General features: G+C 36.2%; 1 protein-coding gene across 1 annotated transcript; it reads right to left on the reverse strand.

The window, feature by feature from the left end:
- Positions 1-268: 268 nt before the first annotated feature.
- On the reverse strand, positions 269-12803 carry LOC101900416 (transcription factor MafB). The gene has a single exon (XM_059125196.1). The coding sequence runs from the start codon at positions 12095-12097 to the stop codon at positions 10769-10771; it is 1329 nt and encodes a 442-aa protein (XP_058981179.1). The 5' UTR covers positions 12098-12803; the 3' UTR covers positions 269-10768.
- Positions 12804-13964: the final 1161 nt, after the last annotated feature.

Genomic DNA, 13964 nt, shown 5'->3' on the forward strand with positions numbered 1-13964 from the left:
TTAAATTGAGGGTCGGCATTGAAATTATGTTTACATGTTTCTTGAAAAACAAACTGAATCTCTTACAAAAATTCAGCTAGAAAAGGTTTACTCTCCAATATAAACCTTCCTGGTCTTGAAAACGAAATCTAGTCTAATTTTCATATAAAATAAATTGGTGCCCTTGATAACCTCAATATAAATTCAATAAATTGGGAGCCACTTCTTTTCCATAATAAAATTCACATATTGTTTTTTTTTTAATTTTTCATAATTTTTTTATTTATTATTATTTTTTTTTTCATTTTCTTGAATTATCCTTAACCATTAGAGAACCACACACACAAATTGTGCAGTCAATTCATATTTTTTTCGCTTAACCTAAGACAATTTTTCTATATACAGTTTACAAAGAAATTTATATTTAATTCATTTTTTTCATTTTCATTAAATTATTTAATAAAATTATTTTAATTATATAACAATAGGATTATTCGTTTTTTTTTTCTTAGTTTTTTTAATATTTTTAAATTATTATTAATTTTAAAGATTATTATTGACGATTGTAGTTTGCTTTTAAAGACTTACGTGGCTAAGCTCATACGCAGTTATCCTTGTTTGTTTGCGGTTTTTTGTTGTTGTATTTTTTTTTTTCAGTTTTTGTTTATATGAATTTCAACATGATTTTTTTTAAATTTACAATAGCTTTTTTTCTTATTTTAAAAATAAAATAATAATAATTAATATTAAATAATAGTTGACACATTTAATGTTGTTGCAAAGAAAAAATAATGGAAATGAAAACGTAACCTTAGAAAATTAATAATAGTTTTAATAATAATAATGATAATAATTTATTAATATGTATACAAAAATAAATCTTAAGTTGAACTTAACACAACCATACATACATGTGTGAGAATATGTTGTTTTTTATTATAATTATTATTATTTTTTTATTATAAGAAAAAATGACAGAGGTCAGGAGGGAGGGTGCTTTCATGGAAAATGAAAAACTGTTATTTTTCATTAACCAAATAAATTTTCAATATTCGCAGAAAACATGATATTTAAAAAGAACAAAAATAATCTGAAAAAAAGATATCGTTATTCATAATTATTTCTTTTTGTTCTTTCAATTTTTTTGACTTTTTTTAATAATTCCTGACGAAAATTTTTCATTTGAAAATTTATGTCTATGCAAGGCCTATATAAGATCGACCGGTAAGTCCATCTGACAAAATAATTGTAATTTGAAATTCAAAGAACAAACTCTACTCATTTTATTGCGAAAATGTTGTCACAAGTAGTTTTTTGGCCAACCTTATATCCGCCATGTGTCAATGTAGAGGTAAATATATAAAAGAAGTTTATTTCTTTAAAGGGATTTTTTTTAACTATATTTTAAGACTTATGGTCAAGTCAGCTTCACTATCCGATAATATTGAAGATTTATCGGGAGAGGTACTTATTGTTTGGAAATTGGGACCAAAACCCCAAGAATAGCGTTATAGGGGCGCTATGCTTAAAAGAAGACTTACATTTAATATTTTTTCACGAGGGTTATATCAAAACACCGAGAACCCCAAATGTCAAATTGCATCTGCTTTGGTTGGGAATTTGGACCAAAATCTTTGAAATGTCGAAAATTGGAAAGTCTCGTTAAATTAGACCCATAACTATAATTAGATCCACATTTAATATATTTTTTTTTTCAATGAGAACCTGAAATATAAAATTACACCGAATATCAGGATGGACCGTTATATGGAGCTTATGATTAGACTTTAATCGATTTATGATATTTTAAGAAAGTACGAAAAATCTACTAAAATTGTACAAAAAGTGCTAAATTTGGTATTGGATGAAGGGATATAGCTGGAATCTGGAAATTTAATATGGGTGTCACTGATGTCTGTGCTGAGAGAAGCAACTGATTTTTGATATGCGTACTATTTTGTTCTAAATGGTACTAAATTTGGTAATCAGGGAAATTGCAGAACTTAAATTCTGAAATTTGATATTGAGGTCACTGTTGGTTTATGGGGTTTACATACGGAGACGTTGAAATAGTTTTGGCCAGAAGAATTGGATCCTTCTCGGGAAAACTTTAAAATGAAAGATTTTGCGGACATTTTTGTGTGAAATTTAAACATTCGAAAAAGAAAAAATTTTAACATTATTAAAAAAAGAAAATTTTGAAAGTCTGAAAATTTAGTACGATGTGCCCGAAATATATGACATTTTAAGTGCCAACCATTCTAAAAATATTATTAATGTTTATGCAAAGTATAAAAATTCTTTAAGTTCTTTAATAGTGGGAGCTCTATCGTGATTTTAATAAATTGGCAGATGGGTGGTTTTTTCTATTTTATTTCATTTTTATACCCTCCACCATGCATTGTATGGGGGGTATATTAAGTTCGTCATTCCGTTTGTAACTCATCGAAATAATCATTTTAGACCCAACAAAGTATATATATTCTTCAATAGCGTGAAATTCTAAGACGATTGAGCCCTGTCCGTCTATCCGCCTGTTGTAATCAAGCTAGAGTTAAAACGAATAAAGATAGGATCAGTATTTTGTCTGCAGGCAAGTCATGTTCGAAGATGGGCTACATCGGTCCACGATAACGTATAGCCCCCATATATAGCGGTACCCCTCGATATTCGGTATTTTGATGATTTTAGTCATATTTTTCAACGGAATTGTCTGAAATTCTACACAAGGAGTTCTTTGTGAGTACTTTACCCACAGACTTAGATTTGTCTATATAAGTCCACAATATCGTATATCTCCCCATATATCGGCACCTTCCGATATTCGGTATTTTTAAGAGCTTAACAGAATTTTTAATGGATTTTATATTTTCTTTTTGAACACATTCTAATTCGTTCCAAATGGTGGAGGATATTCAAAGTTCGGCCCGGCCGCTTTTTTACTTGTTTTAATTCAACTGAAGAGACACTTATCAAATTTTTTCAATACAAAATTTTTGAAAACGTTTTGGCCGCAGACCTTGGACATTCCAACAGGACTCAGCACGCGCCACCCAAGAATGGATACAAAATGAGGTTCCTCGCTCGATTTCCAGCGCACAATCTCCGGATATCAATCCGTTTTACTATTGTGTCTGGAGAATTTTGTAAAGCAAAGTTGACAAAGTGTCGATCACCTCAAGCAAACGCTTCGACGGGAACGGGCCAAAATACGGCAGAGCAACATTCGGGCAGCATTTGCCGTTTGAAGGTCATAATTCGTGCCAAAGGTGACCAATTCGAACAAATCTAAGCATATTCTTCAATATGATGCTATTTCCGACATCTTTTGCTTTCATTTAGAAAAAAATGTAAAAATTATGGTGTTTGACTTTTTTGCAGTATTTTATCTCGCCCTGTATATTATGGCATCTACCGATAATCGGATTTTATTGGCTATCCTTTTAAATTCAATTTTTTTTTTATGATATTTCTGATTTTTAGTATATTTTTTCATGATTTTTTTTCTTGAGGAAATTTGTTAAAGTATTTTTGGATTACATTTGAGATGCCCTGGTCAAGAATGGATTTTTTCCAAGAAATTCCATATAAAAAGTCATGAACATTTATTGATACTTCTTCTTTCTCAAAGACCTCTTGACCCAATTTTGTGCTTTTTTAATGTTTTTTTTTTCTTCAAAGCTTTAATAACCCAAAACCAAAACTTTTGCCAGAAGTTTTTTAGGACTATCTAAGCAGAGCCGCTGTGTTCTATTTATGGATTTAAATCCTCCAACACACTGATCTACATAGAATTACATTGTGGGTCGATTTATACAAGTCGAATCTTTTGAGAAATTATGGTATTTAAATTCGTTATTAATACTTCAGACTTAGTTATAGTTTGAGGTTTATTGTAAGGAAGGTATCCGTCGGAAAACACTTTCGGATCTTAAGTACTCACAATAGGCGGCGATATCGTTCATTTTGAGCCATCGGTATGGGAGTCCACTTATTACCCGCATTGATGCAAAACAGGGCCAACAATGAACGTTGGGCGCCATCTATCCCCAAGTCATAGACTTTCTTTTTTTGGTTTTTAAATAGAATTCTGTCAACAACAACTGTCTGCGAAGCTAATATTTTGTAATAATTTGTACGAAATGTTACTGGATTTTGACTTCTTAGGGATCAGTAAATGAGAATAAATTTCTGTACCAATAATGAAACACTTTACCTTGAAACATTTTGCCGTAGTCCCAACATACGCCTTCGTCAAAATAATTTTTTAAAAATACAAATGTAATGGGTATTGTAAAAAAGTGGAAATATTTAATATATTTTTAAAATATTTAAAAATGTTTAAAATTTTGTTGTTTTTCATACTGAGCCAATTAAAGTCTTGTATGTTCAATAGATGACTTTTATAACTGATTTTTGGACCTATTTATAAATAATTTAAATCCAAATCAAATTAAAGTTTGCACTTGGTTTTTTGCAATTAATTGTTTCAATGTGTACACATGAACGTATTTTCCATCAATTTGTAATTTATTCATTTTCTCACTTTTCCCAACGAAAAAACACCTATCGAACGTCATACAAAACGTGCCCCCGCCCTCCCCATGTTAACAATGACATTTAAAGGGTACAATGAACTGGCTAACCCTTGTAATCATGGTGGGCCCCGTGTTGTCCACCTTCTTGCCTTTCGCCTCTCCACCGACGGCTGTCAACCTGAAACAGTGGCGTTATAGTTTCTGTTACATTTTTTTTATTGATTGCATTCGATTCGATGCGCTGTGTTACATGCAAAGCGATTAATTTCCATTTGACATGATTGTGTGTTTTCAATTTCGCTTTCGGCAAAAAATAGACAATGTTTAAAATTGATTTGAGATTTTAAAAAACTTATCAATAAAAATTTGTTACAATGTTACAAGGAGGAAACAAATGATAGAGATAATGTTTGGAATACCCTACAGCAGGACTTGGGAGGGATACGGAAATGATTTGATGACTTATGTGAAACAATTGGAGTGAAAATAAATTGCAGGGTTCTTAATTCTTTTATTCTATAAAAATTTAAAATGGAAACATAATTGCCAAATGAAAAAAATAAAAAAAATATATTTCATTTGTTTTTTTTTTTCATAAAACAAGAATCTAGCCACAGAGAGTACTGTTATTGTTATTCTTGCGAAAAACAGGGAAAATCTCAAAAATTTTAATAATATTTTACATTTTTTTTAAAGAAAAGTAAAAATTTTGCAGAAAAAATGACATATTCATGATGGCACTGAATTCGAAATTATTGCAATTGGGCGCCATTTTTCCTTCGATCGGTAATGCACGAATTTTATATATTTTTTTAAACTTTTTTTGAACATTTAATTTTTGTTCCACTTTGTTTTTTTAATAACTTTAAAGAATTCTGTCACTTTTTCCTTAAAATCGTGAAAGTTCCAAAAAATATCAACTCAACTTAACTGGGCCAATTTCTTGAATTTCGCAGGAAAATAAGGCATTGTCACATAATGGAAATGAATTCGAAATTATTGCAAGAGAAGTGGTAGGAATAAACGTTAAACCCCTGTGTCAGAATTGTTGATTTACATACTAATTTTAAAACAATCCCTACGAAAAGGCTTTCCAGATTTTAAACGCCATGCATTGGGCGCCATTTTTCCCTCGATCGTTGATGTAAGAATTTTATATTTTTTGAGCTTTTTTTAGCATTAATTTTTGTTCCGCTTTGTTTTTAATGACTTTGAAGAATTCTTTGACTTTTTCATTAAAATCGTGGAGGTTCCAAAAAAAAAAAAAAAAAAAAAAAAATGAACTCAGCTTAACTGGGTTAATTTCTGGAATTTTGCAGAAAAATAAGGCATAGTCATAATGGGATTGGATTCGAAATTATTGCAAAAGAAGTGATAGCAATAGAGTTTAAGCATCCCTGTGTCTGGAATGTTGATTTACAGAGAAATTAAAAAAAATCCCTGCGAAAATACTTTCTAGAATTTAGACACCATGTATTGGGCGCCATTTTTTCCCTCAATCGGCGATGCAAAATTTTATATTTTTTATTTTTTTTTTTTATTTTTTTAACTTTAATTTTTGTTCCACACTGTTTTTTTTAATAACTATGAAGAATTCTGAGTACAAAATTGGGCGCCATTTTTCCCTCAAAAAAATTTCACTTCTTTTGACTTCAATTTTTGTTCCGCTTTATTTTTTAATAACTTTGAAGAATTCTGTGTTTATTTCCCAAAGAAGTTCCAATATTAAAAAAAGAACTCAACTTAACTGGGTCAATGATATGTTGAGGTCGAAGAAAAATAAAAAGAGAAAATTAACCAAGTCTCCAACATGAAATGTAGATCAAGGCAACGAACGCAAATATTTCCGCAAACAAAGAAATGAGAAATGAGAGAAAACAAAATAGAGCAATCGGATTTCAATGAGGTTTGGCGAATTATTCAACAAAAATAGGTAAAACGGTTAACGTTTAAATTAAAAAATAAATAAAATAAAATAATAAAATATTTATGATGGACTAAACCCCTAGCTTTGTAGATAACCTAGAACCTTAATACTCACACAATCGGAGAGTAGAAGTTATATAACTTTTTTCTGGTAGTGCAATTGTATCTCTTTACATTTGGAAGATTTAGGTAAAAACTGCAAAAATGTTGAAGCTTATTATTTTTATTTTTCCTTCCTTTAAAAGAATCCACGGAAGCTTGGACAAATTTAAATTGGACGGCACTTCTGTCAAAAAAAATGTTTTCCTTCAAATTTAACAAAAAAAAAAAAATATCTTTGATGGACCAAATCCAAAACGCACACAATCAGAGAGTACATATTATGATAAGGGTTATATCATTTCATTTGTGGGAGCGCAACTGTAGCTCTTTACATTTGGAAGATTTAGGTTAAAACTGAAAAAATGTTTGGAACTTAATTTTTTCTTTTTCCTTCCTTAAAAAGAATCCATGGCAGCTTGCCCAAATTGAAATTAAAAACTGTTTTCCTAGAAACCCGTCAAACCCATCGAAATCCGTCGTAGCCATTTCGGAGTATTGAATTCTAAACTAAAATGTTTTTAAAATCCAAAACTTTTGAGAATCCATGAAAATACCGAGTTCCGAATCCATTGTGAACCCAAACACATGCTGAAGAAATAACCTATGGAAACCTGGACTTGGTTTATTTGTGCAATGGAATGGCGCCATTTCTGTCCAGAAGATGTTTTCTAACCCTAAATCATGAAGAACACGCTTCTTGGGTTCTATAAAAACTGGTATGCATTGAACTCCAATATAATTTTGAGAGAAGAAGAAGACCTTGGGCGCCACTTTGTAAAATTGAATTTTTTGTTAAATTTTCTCTTCCTTAAATTTTTTAAGGAATTTTTTACAATTCATCGAAAATTGGTCAAATCACGGAAGCTTGGACAAATTGAATTTGGGGCCCACTTCTGTCAAAAAAAAAGTTCCTAGAAACCCGTCGAAACTCGTCGTAGCTATTTCGGAGTAATGAATTATAAACTAAATTGTTTTTAATAAATTGTATTCAAACGTTTAAAAAAATCCATGAAAATACTGAGTCCTGAAATCATTGTGAACCCAATGACAAGATGTAGGCATAACCTGTGGAAACCTGGACTTGTATTGCTTTGTACAATGAAACCTCCTTTTGCATATTTACTTCATTAAAAATAATTTTAAAATCCTTGAAAGCTTAGTCAAATTGAAGTTGGGGCCAAATCTTAGTCAAATTGATGTTGGGCGCCATTTCTATGCACAAGATGGTTTCTAGCTCTAAATCATGAAAAAAACGCTTTTGAGGTTCTATAAAAACTGGTACAAAATTTCATTCTAACATCATTTCAAGGGAAGAAGAATACGTTGGGCGCCACTTTTGGTGTAATTTTCCTCTTAATAAAAGGTTCTTAAAATCCATAGAAGTTTAGTCAAAATTTACGTCGGGCGCCATTTATGTGTCATATGTTTTTTCTTAGAAACTCGTCAGAAGTGATTTCCGTAGTCTCTTCGTGAAATTTATTTTCCTAAATTTTTGCAAAAAAAGGCTTTCAGATCGATAAAAATACTGAGTTCTGCATCCAAAAGGCTTACTAAAAATTTACGTTAGGTGCCATTTCTGTCCCCTTTTCGGATCATGGCGAAAACGGTTCTTAGGTTCCAAAAATACATTGAAAATTGGCTAACATTGGATTGCACAGTCATTTCAAAAGTAGAAATATACATTGGGCGCCATTTTGAAAATAGATATTCCCATTTTATTTTTTTTTTTTTTCAAATTCAAAGCGAATTTTTAGGACAAATGAACCTTGTCGAAATTTACGTTGGGCGCCATTTCTCTACAGTAGATGTTTTTTGTTTCCGAATCATGAGGAAAACAGTTTTTAGTTTCCATAGAAGCTGTCCTAATTGCCATTGCCTAATTTTGGTGATGACTATGTTTGGAGATTCAAAGCCTAAACACAAAATGTTACCTTTTGCGACATAATTCATCGCTAACTTTTAATGTCTAAAAAACCGACTCAGTTCAAATCGGCCCTGGAATACTTATCTCTACTTGGATGTCGATTCAAGAAAAAAATACCCTTATGTTAAGGCCTTTAATTCCGTAAACAACCCAGATGTAAAGTTGGATGACTTATGTCCTTCGATCATCAATTGTAAGACTGACAATTTGATGTCAATTGATTCACAAAATTTATATTTTGGATGCTTTTACAAAATACTAAATTTTATCCCCTTGAGAACCTCGAAATAGAAGTACCCAGATATTTTGAAGAACGCCTAATAATGGAAATTTGTTTGGAAATTTCATAACAATACAGTAATGTATGTTGGGCGCCATCTGTGAATATTTCAGCGATTTTTGAATTAAGTTTTATTGTTTTTCAATTAATTAAAATTTTTTTCTGAATTTTGAATGCTACCGATCTTCATGGATTTGACATTTCCTAAAATCCATGGAAGCCTAGACTTGATGGAAATTAAATTATTTTTGTGGAGATACCAAACATGTGTAGATAAGTTGTATACGAACTAAGCAAAAGACGTTGGGCGCCTTCGTTGAATTGCGGAAGTGTTATTGAATTGTAGAGAAAATATATAAGAACTTGGTTATATACGTTGGGCGCCATTTTATTCACATGCTATGGATCTTTTTAATTTGGCTCAAGAATCTGGGAATTTTTTTTTCGTTGGGCGCCACCTTTGACGCCCCGACTGAATCTTTTCCTTGTCCCCCCTATTACAACAATAGACTACATTCTTAAAAAAAAACATCTGGAGCACTTGGCGCTCACTCTTCCTGAGAAAAAGATCATTCTCCAAATCCAACGAAGCATTGACGTGATTGGAAATCTTGGTTATCGAATCATTACGGTTTGAGTAGAATTTTGTTCCCACATATCTTGTCAGTGAGTCACCCCACGTCGGGCGCCATTTTTGCCGCAAGCTAGGAATCCCTCCTATTTGGCGCCAGAATCAACTCGCTCACTGAGCTGGCAAGCTGGCACAAGCACTGTTAGTGAATTGAGTCACCCCACGTCGGGCGCCATTTTTGCCGTAAGCTAGGAATCTCTTCAATTTAGCACCAGAATCAACTCACTCACTGCGCTGGCAAACTGGCACAAGCACTTCCGGTGAATTGTTTGCTAATCGCAATGTTAGTTATTCCTGAGACATAGGAGGTTAGGGATCCCTTGGACAGGTTAGTTCACGTGTCATAACAACCAAGACCACCAGAAATTCAAAAAACGGCAAAGTTAGGGAACCTTGATTAGGGATTTGGGTATACTTGGAACCTCTATTCATAGTTGTGTAGTAATGATGAATAGAATTGTGGTGGTCCGATGATTACGACTAAATTTGGGCTCCATTTTTGTCGCATGGTGGAAATACTTTTCGTTTGAAATCAAACCGCCAGTAACCATTTTTACGACAGTTAGCACAAAACTTGAATTGATTCCGACTCCTTTTGTTAAGCATACCAAGGGCAAGGCAAAAATGGCTCCCAAACTACAGCGCACCACCAGGTTTTATCGTACAGGAAAAATGTTGCACAGCTTCTAAAATAAAGCCGGAAAGCAGAACAACTTGACGACACCTTTAAGACTTCCCAAGATGGGACAGTTGGGAAACTTAAAACGGAGTCAATTTGTGAAACACTTTTCTCCGAATTTGTTATTTTTTAACTCTGACATCCAAACACCCCTTCTCTGCACCTCCGTCATTACTTCCAAAATTATTCATACAAAAGCATTAACGCAAAAATACACGATTCTAGATCAAAACCCGCTTTGAATTATTTTCAAATTGAAATCATAAAAACACCTCTCCCCCCCCCCTACATACCTTGGAACGTATACTTATGTCTCTGTTTTGCATTGAACCTGATGAGAATTATAACAGTTTTGTTTTGTGGCTTAATTTACAACTGCTGTTGGTGGCGGTGGTTGAGGTTGGAGAATGCCTTGTTGCGATTGTGGAGCATGAAGAGCGGCGGCGGCGGCTGCTGCTGCGGCGGTGGATTGTTGTTGCTGCTGCATCATTTGCTGCTGCTGTTGTTGTTGATATCTGGCCGATGAAGTCCATTGATGGGCCTGCTGCTGGCCATGGGAACTATGGCCCGGCGGATGCTGATGATGATGAGGGTGATCTCTGGCCGCAACAGCTGCTGCTGCGGCGGCGGCAGCCACAACATTATGATGATGCTGGGAATGATGATGAGGAGCATGATGATGACCATTGGCAGCTGCTGCTAATTGACGTCAGAGATAGAATTCCGGTGAGCTCTGATTTTCGCTAGACAACTGCTGTTGCGAACTAGGCCCACCTGTGGCATTCAAGGCAATGACGGCACTGCCCGTCGCCGCACTATTGGGCGGTGAGGAACTGGAACCACTGCGTGACTGTAATCGCTGTTTCAATTGATCACGTTCCTGACACACTCGCGTATATTCCAATTTCAGTCGATGTAGATCTTGATTGAGCTGGCGATTGGTCTTCTCCAGCTCATGGCGCTGCAGCAGACGTTTTGAGCGGCAGTTTTGTGCATAGCCACGATTTTTGAGGGTACGTCGCTTTTGTTTCAGACGCACCACTTCCTCGCGCGGACACCCGTGCAGACGCTTGTTTAGCTCCCTAACCGAGAGGGTGGTCAGCAGATCGTCATCAATGCAATCATCAATTCCCAGCTGGCTGGAGGTGGAATAATGTCCGGAAACGGTGCGCGGGGAATTTGTTGATGAACGGGTCGAACACACCGAAGTGGGGCGATTCGAGGAGTGCTGATGACCATTCGAGGATGGGTTGTTGTGTAGAACCGCCGCTGAGGAGCTGGTGGGTGGACAATTCGTAATGTTGTGATAGGGCGAAGGATGCATTTGAATGGGCGCCAAATGCTCCAGATGCTGGAAATGATGATGATGGTGGTGGGGATGTTGACTCTGTTGCAGATGGAGATGGTGGCTGTGGTGGTGGTTGGCAGCTGCCACGGATTGCATATATTCGCGGTGCCTTTCCCATTCCTCCTCCTGGCTGGGACCTGCCAGCGGCCTTAAATCCAATGGCTGGGGATCGGTACGCATGGAATTGGGCAGCCACATCATTTCCTGGGTCAAACCGGCACTGGTGGGTGCGGGTCGGTGGTGGCTGGCATAATGGGAAGCTGGCACGCCGGCATATGCCTGGGCACAGGTACTGCCTGTGGGCGAGCCAATAACAGGTGGTGTTTCCGGTGGAGTAGATGGCACCCCACCTGGCACCGAGGTATTAACCAAAATCGCTTGACCCGTCATCGGTCCATGGGTATAGATTTCCGGAGGTGGTGACAGCGGTTGCAGCCGCCTCTCATCCATGTGTGTCCAATTTGTGGAAAATGAACGCATTTTTATCAAAGGCTCAACGGCGGTTTCTTCATCTTCTGGCCCCATGGCTGCCGGTTCGGCGGTCCAGGTGATCTTGGCCACGGCCGTGGCCGATGTGGGACTATGATCTTCCCGCTTGACACCAACCGGCGCCGAAGTACCATCCTCCAGATGTTCAAGTACAAATTCTTGTACATACTGGTCAGCGAGGTTTGGATCCTCCATTTTCATTGAAGAGAATTTTATGGTGGGTAAGTCGGTATCACAAAAACACTAGGAGGACCGGTGCGGGGAGGGTAGTTTTTAACCACTTTCGATTTGCAATTGGTGCCGACTTTTCATGCAATTGAATCTTTGCTTTCGATTTTCACTTTGTCACTTTGCACCACATTCGATTCCGTTACCGATCCGTTCAAAGGGGTTTCGATTTCACCGGATTTTTTTTTTTTTTTTTTGGTTCAAAACAGAAATTTTATTGCTTAATTTTCAAAAAACAAAACGTTAACGGAAACTCAATATGGGTTGGATTTCAAAATATTTCGCTTTTTTTTTTTGCTTTGGTTTTCCTTCTTTTTTTCAAAACTCAGCGTATTTTTATTTTTTTCAAAACTGTTTTCCAAAATATTTTTTTTTCTTTTTGTTCGTCTTCTTCTTCAAAACCCGACTTTAGGCTATCATTATTGCAACCGTTGCTAAAGAGTTGGCGATAACGACTAACGGGATACGACGAGTTTTTTGCAACAGTGGGGTGTCCGTCTGTCTGCCCAAGAATGGCCGAGTCAAGCACTTTTTCCAGGTATATATTGGTCAAATAGCTGAGCTTCGCGATTTGTCGTTTTGCGTTTTCCAGTTGTTGTTGTTCCTTGACGACGTCGTTCTGTCTTCGTTTCGTTTCGGTGTCGTCGTTACGCGTTGCGGTGTCAATTCTAACTGGAATTCTTATTTTTTGGCACCAATCTCTCTCGCCGACTAATGCCGGTTAACAAAGGCAGGCAGGCAGGCGACAGCAGCAGCGGCAGTAGACGGCTCCCTTCCATGGATGGGTGTATGGTTGGTTGGCTGGCTGGCTGGCATTGGTTCCACCACTACGAACACCACCACCCAATACTTGGACAAGTGGATGACATTTGAGCATGCCTGAAGTATATGTTGTTGCTTCGCCACAGTTTTGGAGCCAAGAAGTAACACCCCATACCGATAGATGGATGTGCTCTTTCTGCGAGAAAAACTGTTGTTAAGGGTGAAAGCTCTCACAATCTCTAGTTGCTCTCCGGGACAAGAGAGAGAGATACTTTAATGAAATGTTTGAACAGTGGGCTGCTAAAAACGAACTATGCCTTTATAGGCGTAATTTAAATATAAGGGAGGATGAAACAAAACTAAGAATTTCGATGCCTTATATAATTCTGAAGGAAGGATCCTGGGAAGTCCTTTGATAGTAGTCCTTAACTAAAATCCATTAGAAAAACCACGGAAACATTTGTTTCCGTGGTTATGGACCTGACCGACCACTGTTTCTAAGAGAATGGACCTCATGGGTTCTTATCTCCTAGATAATGGGTCTGAATGCCCAGTATATTAGAGATAATTTTCCTTATCTGCTAGATAATGACAAAAATCGGCTATTATCTCCTAGATAGAGGTCCTCATAGGCTATTGTCTCCTAGATAGAGATCCTCATGGGCTACTATATTATAGATAAAGGTCCCGACCGGCCATTATCTCCGAGTATAAGTCCTGACCGGTCATTATATCCAAGATCAAGGCCCTGACCGGCCATTTTCTCCTAGATAAAGGTCCTGACGGAATATTATGTTCGAGATAAAGGTCTAGACCGGACACTATTTCCGAGACTATGGTCCTGACCGGCTATTATCTTCTAGATAATTTTCCTGACCGGCCATTTTCTCTTAGATAAAGGTCCTGACGGAATATTATCTTCGAGATAAAGGTCTAGACCGGACACTATTTCCGAGACTATGGTCCTGACCGGCCAATATCTCCAGATAATGGTCCTCACCGGCCGTTATCTCCGAGATAAAGGTCTTGACCGGCCATTATCTTCCCGATAATAATCCTGGCCGGCTCTTATCTTACA

Source organism: Musca domestica, unplaced genomic scaffold (genome assembly GCF_030504385.1).
Source record: "Musca domestica strain aabys unplaced genomic scaffold, Musca_domestica.polishedcontigs.V.1.1 32, whole genome shotgun sequence".
NCBI lineage: Eukaryota > Metazoa > Arthropoda > Insecta > Diptera > Muscidae > Musca > Musca domestica.

What these genes read in the sequence shown, in the direction of transcription:
- LOC101900416 (XM_059125196.1), bottom strand. Translation starts at nt 12,097, where the DNA reads ATGAAAATGGAGGATCCAAACCTCGCTGACCAGTATGTACAAGAATTT.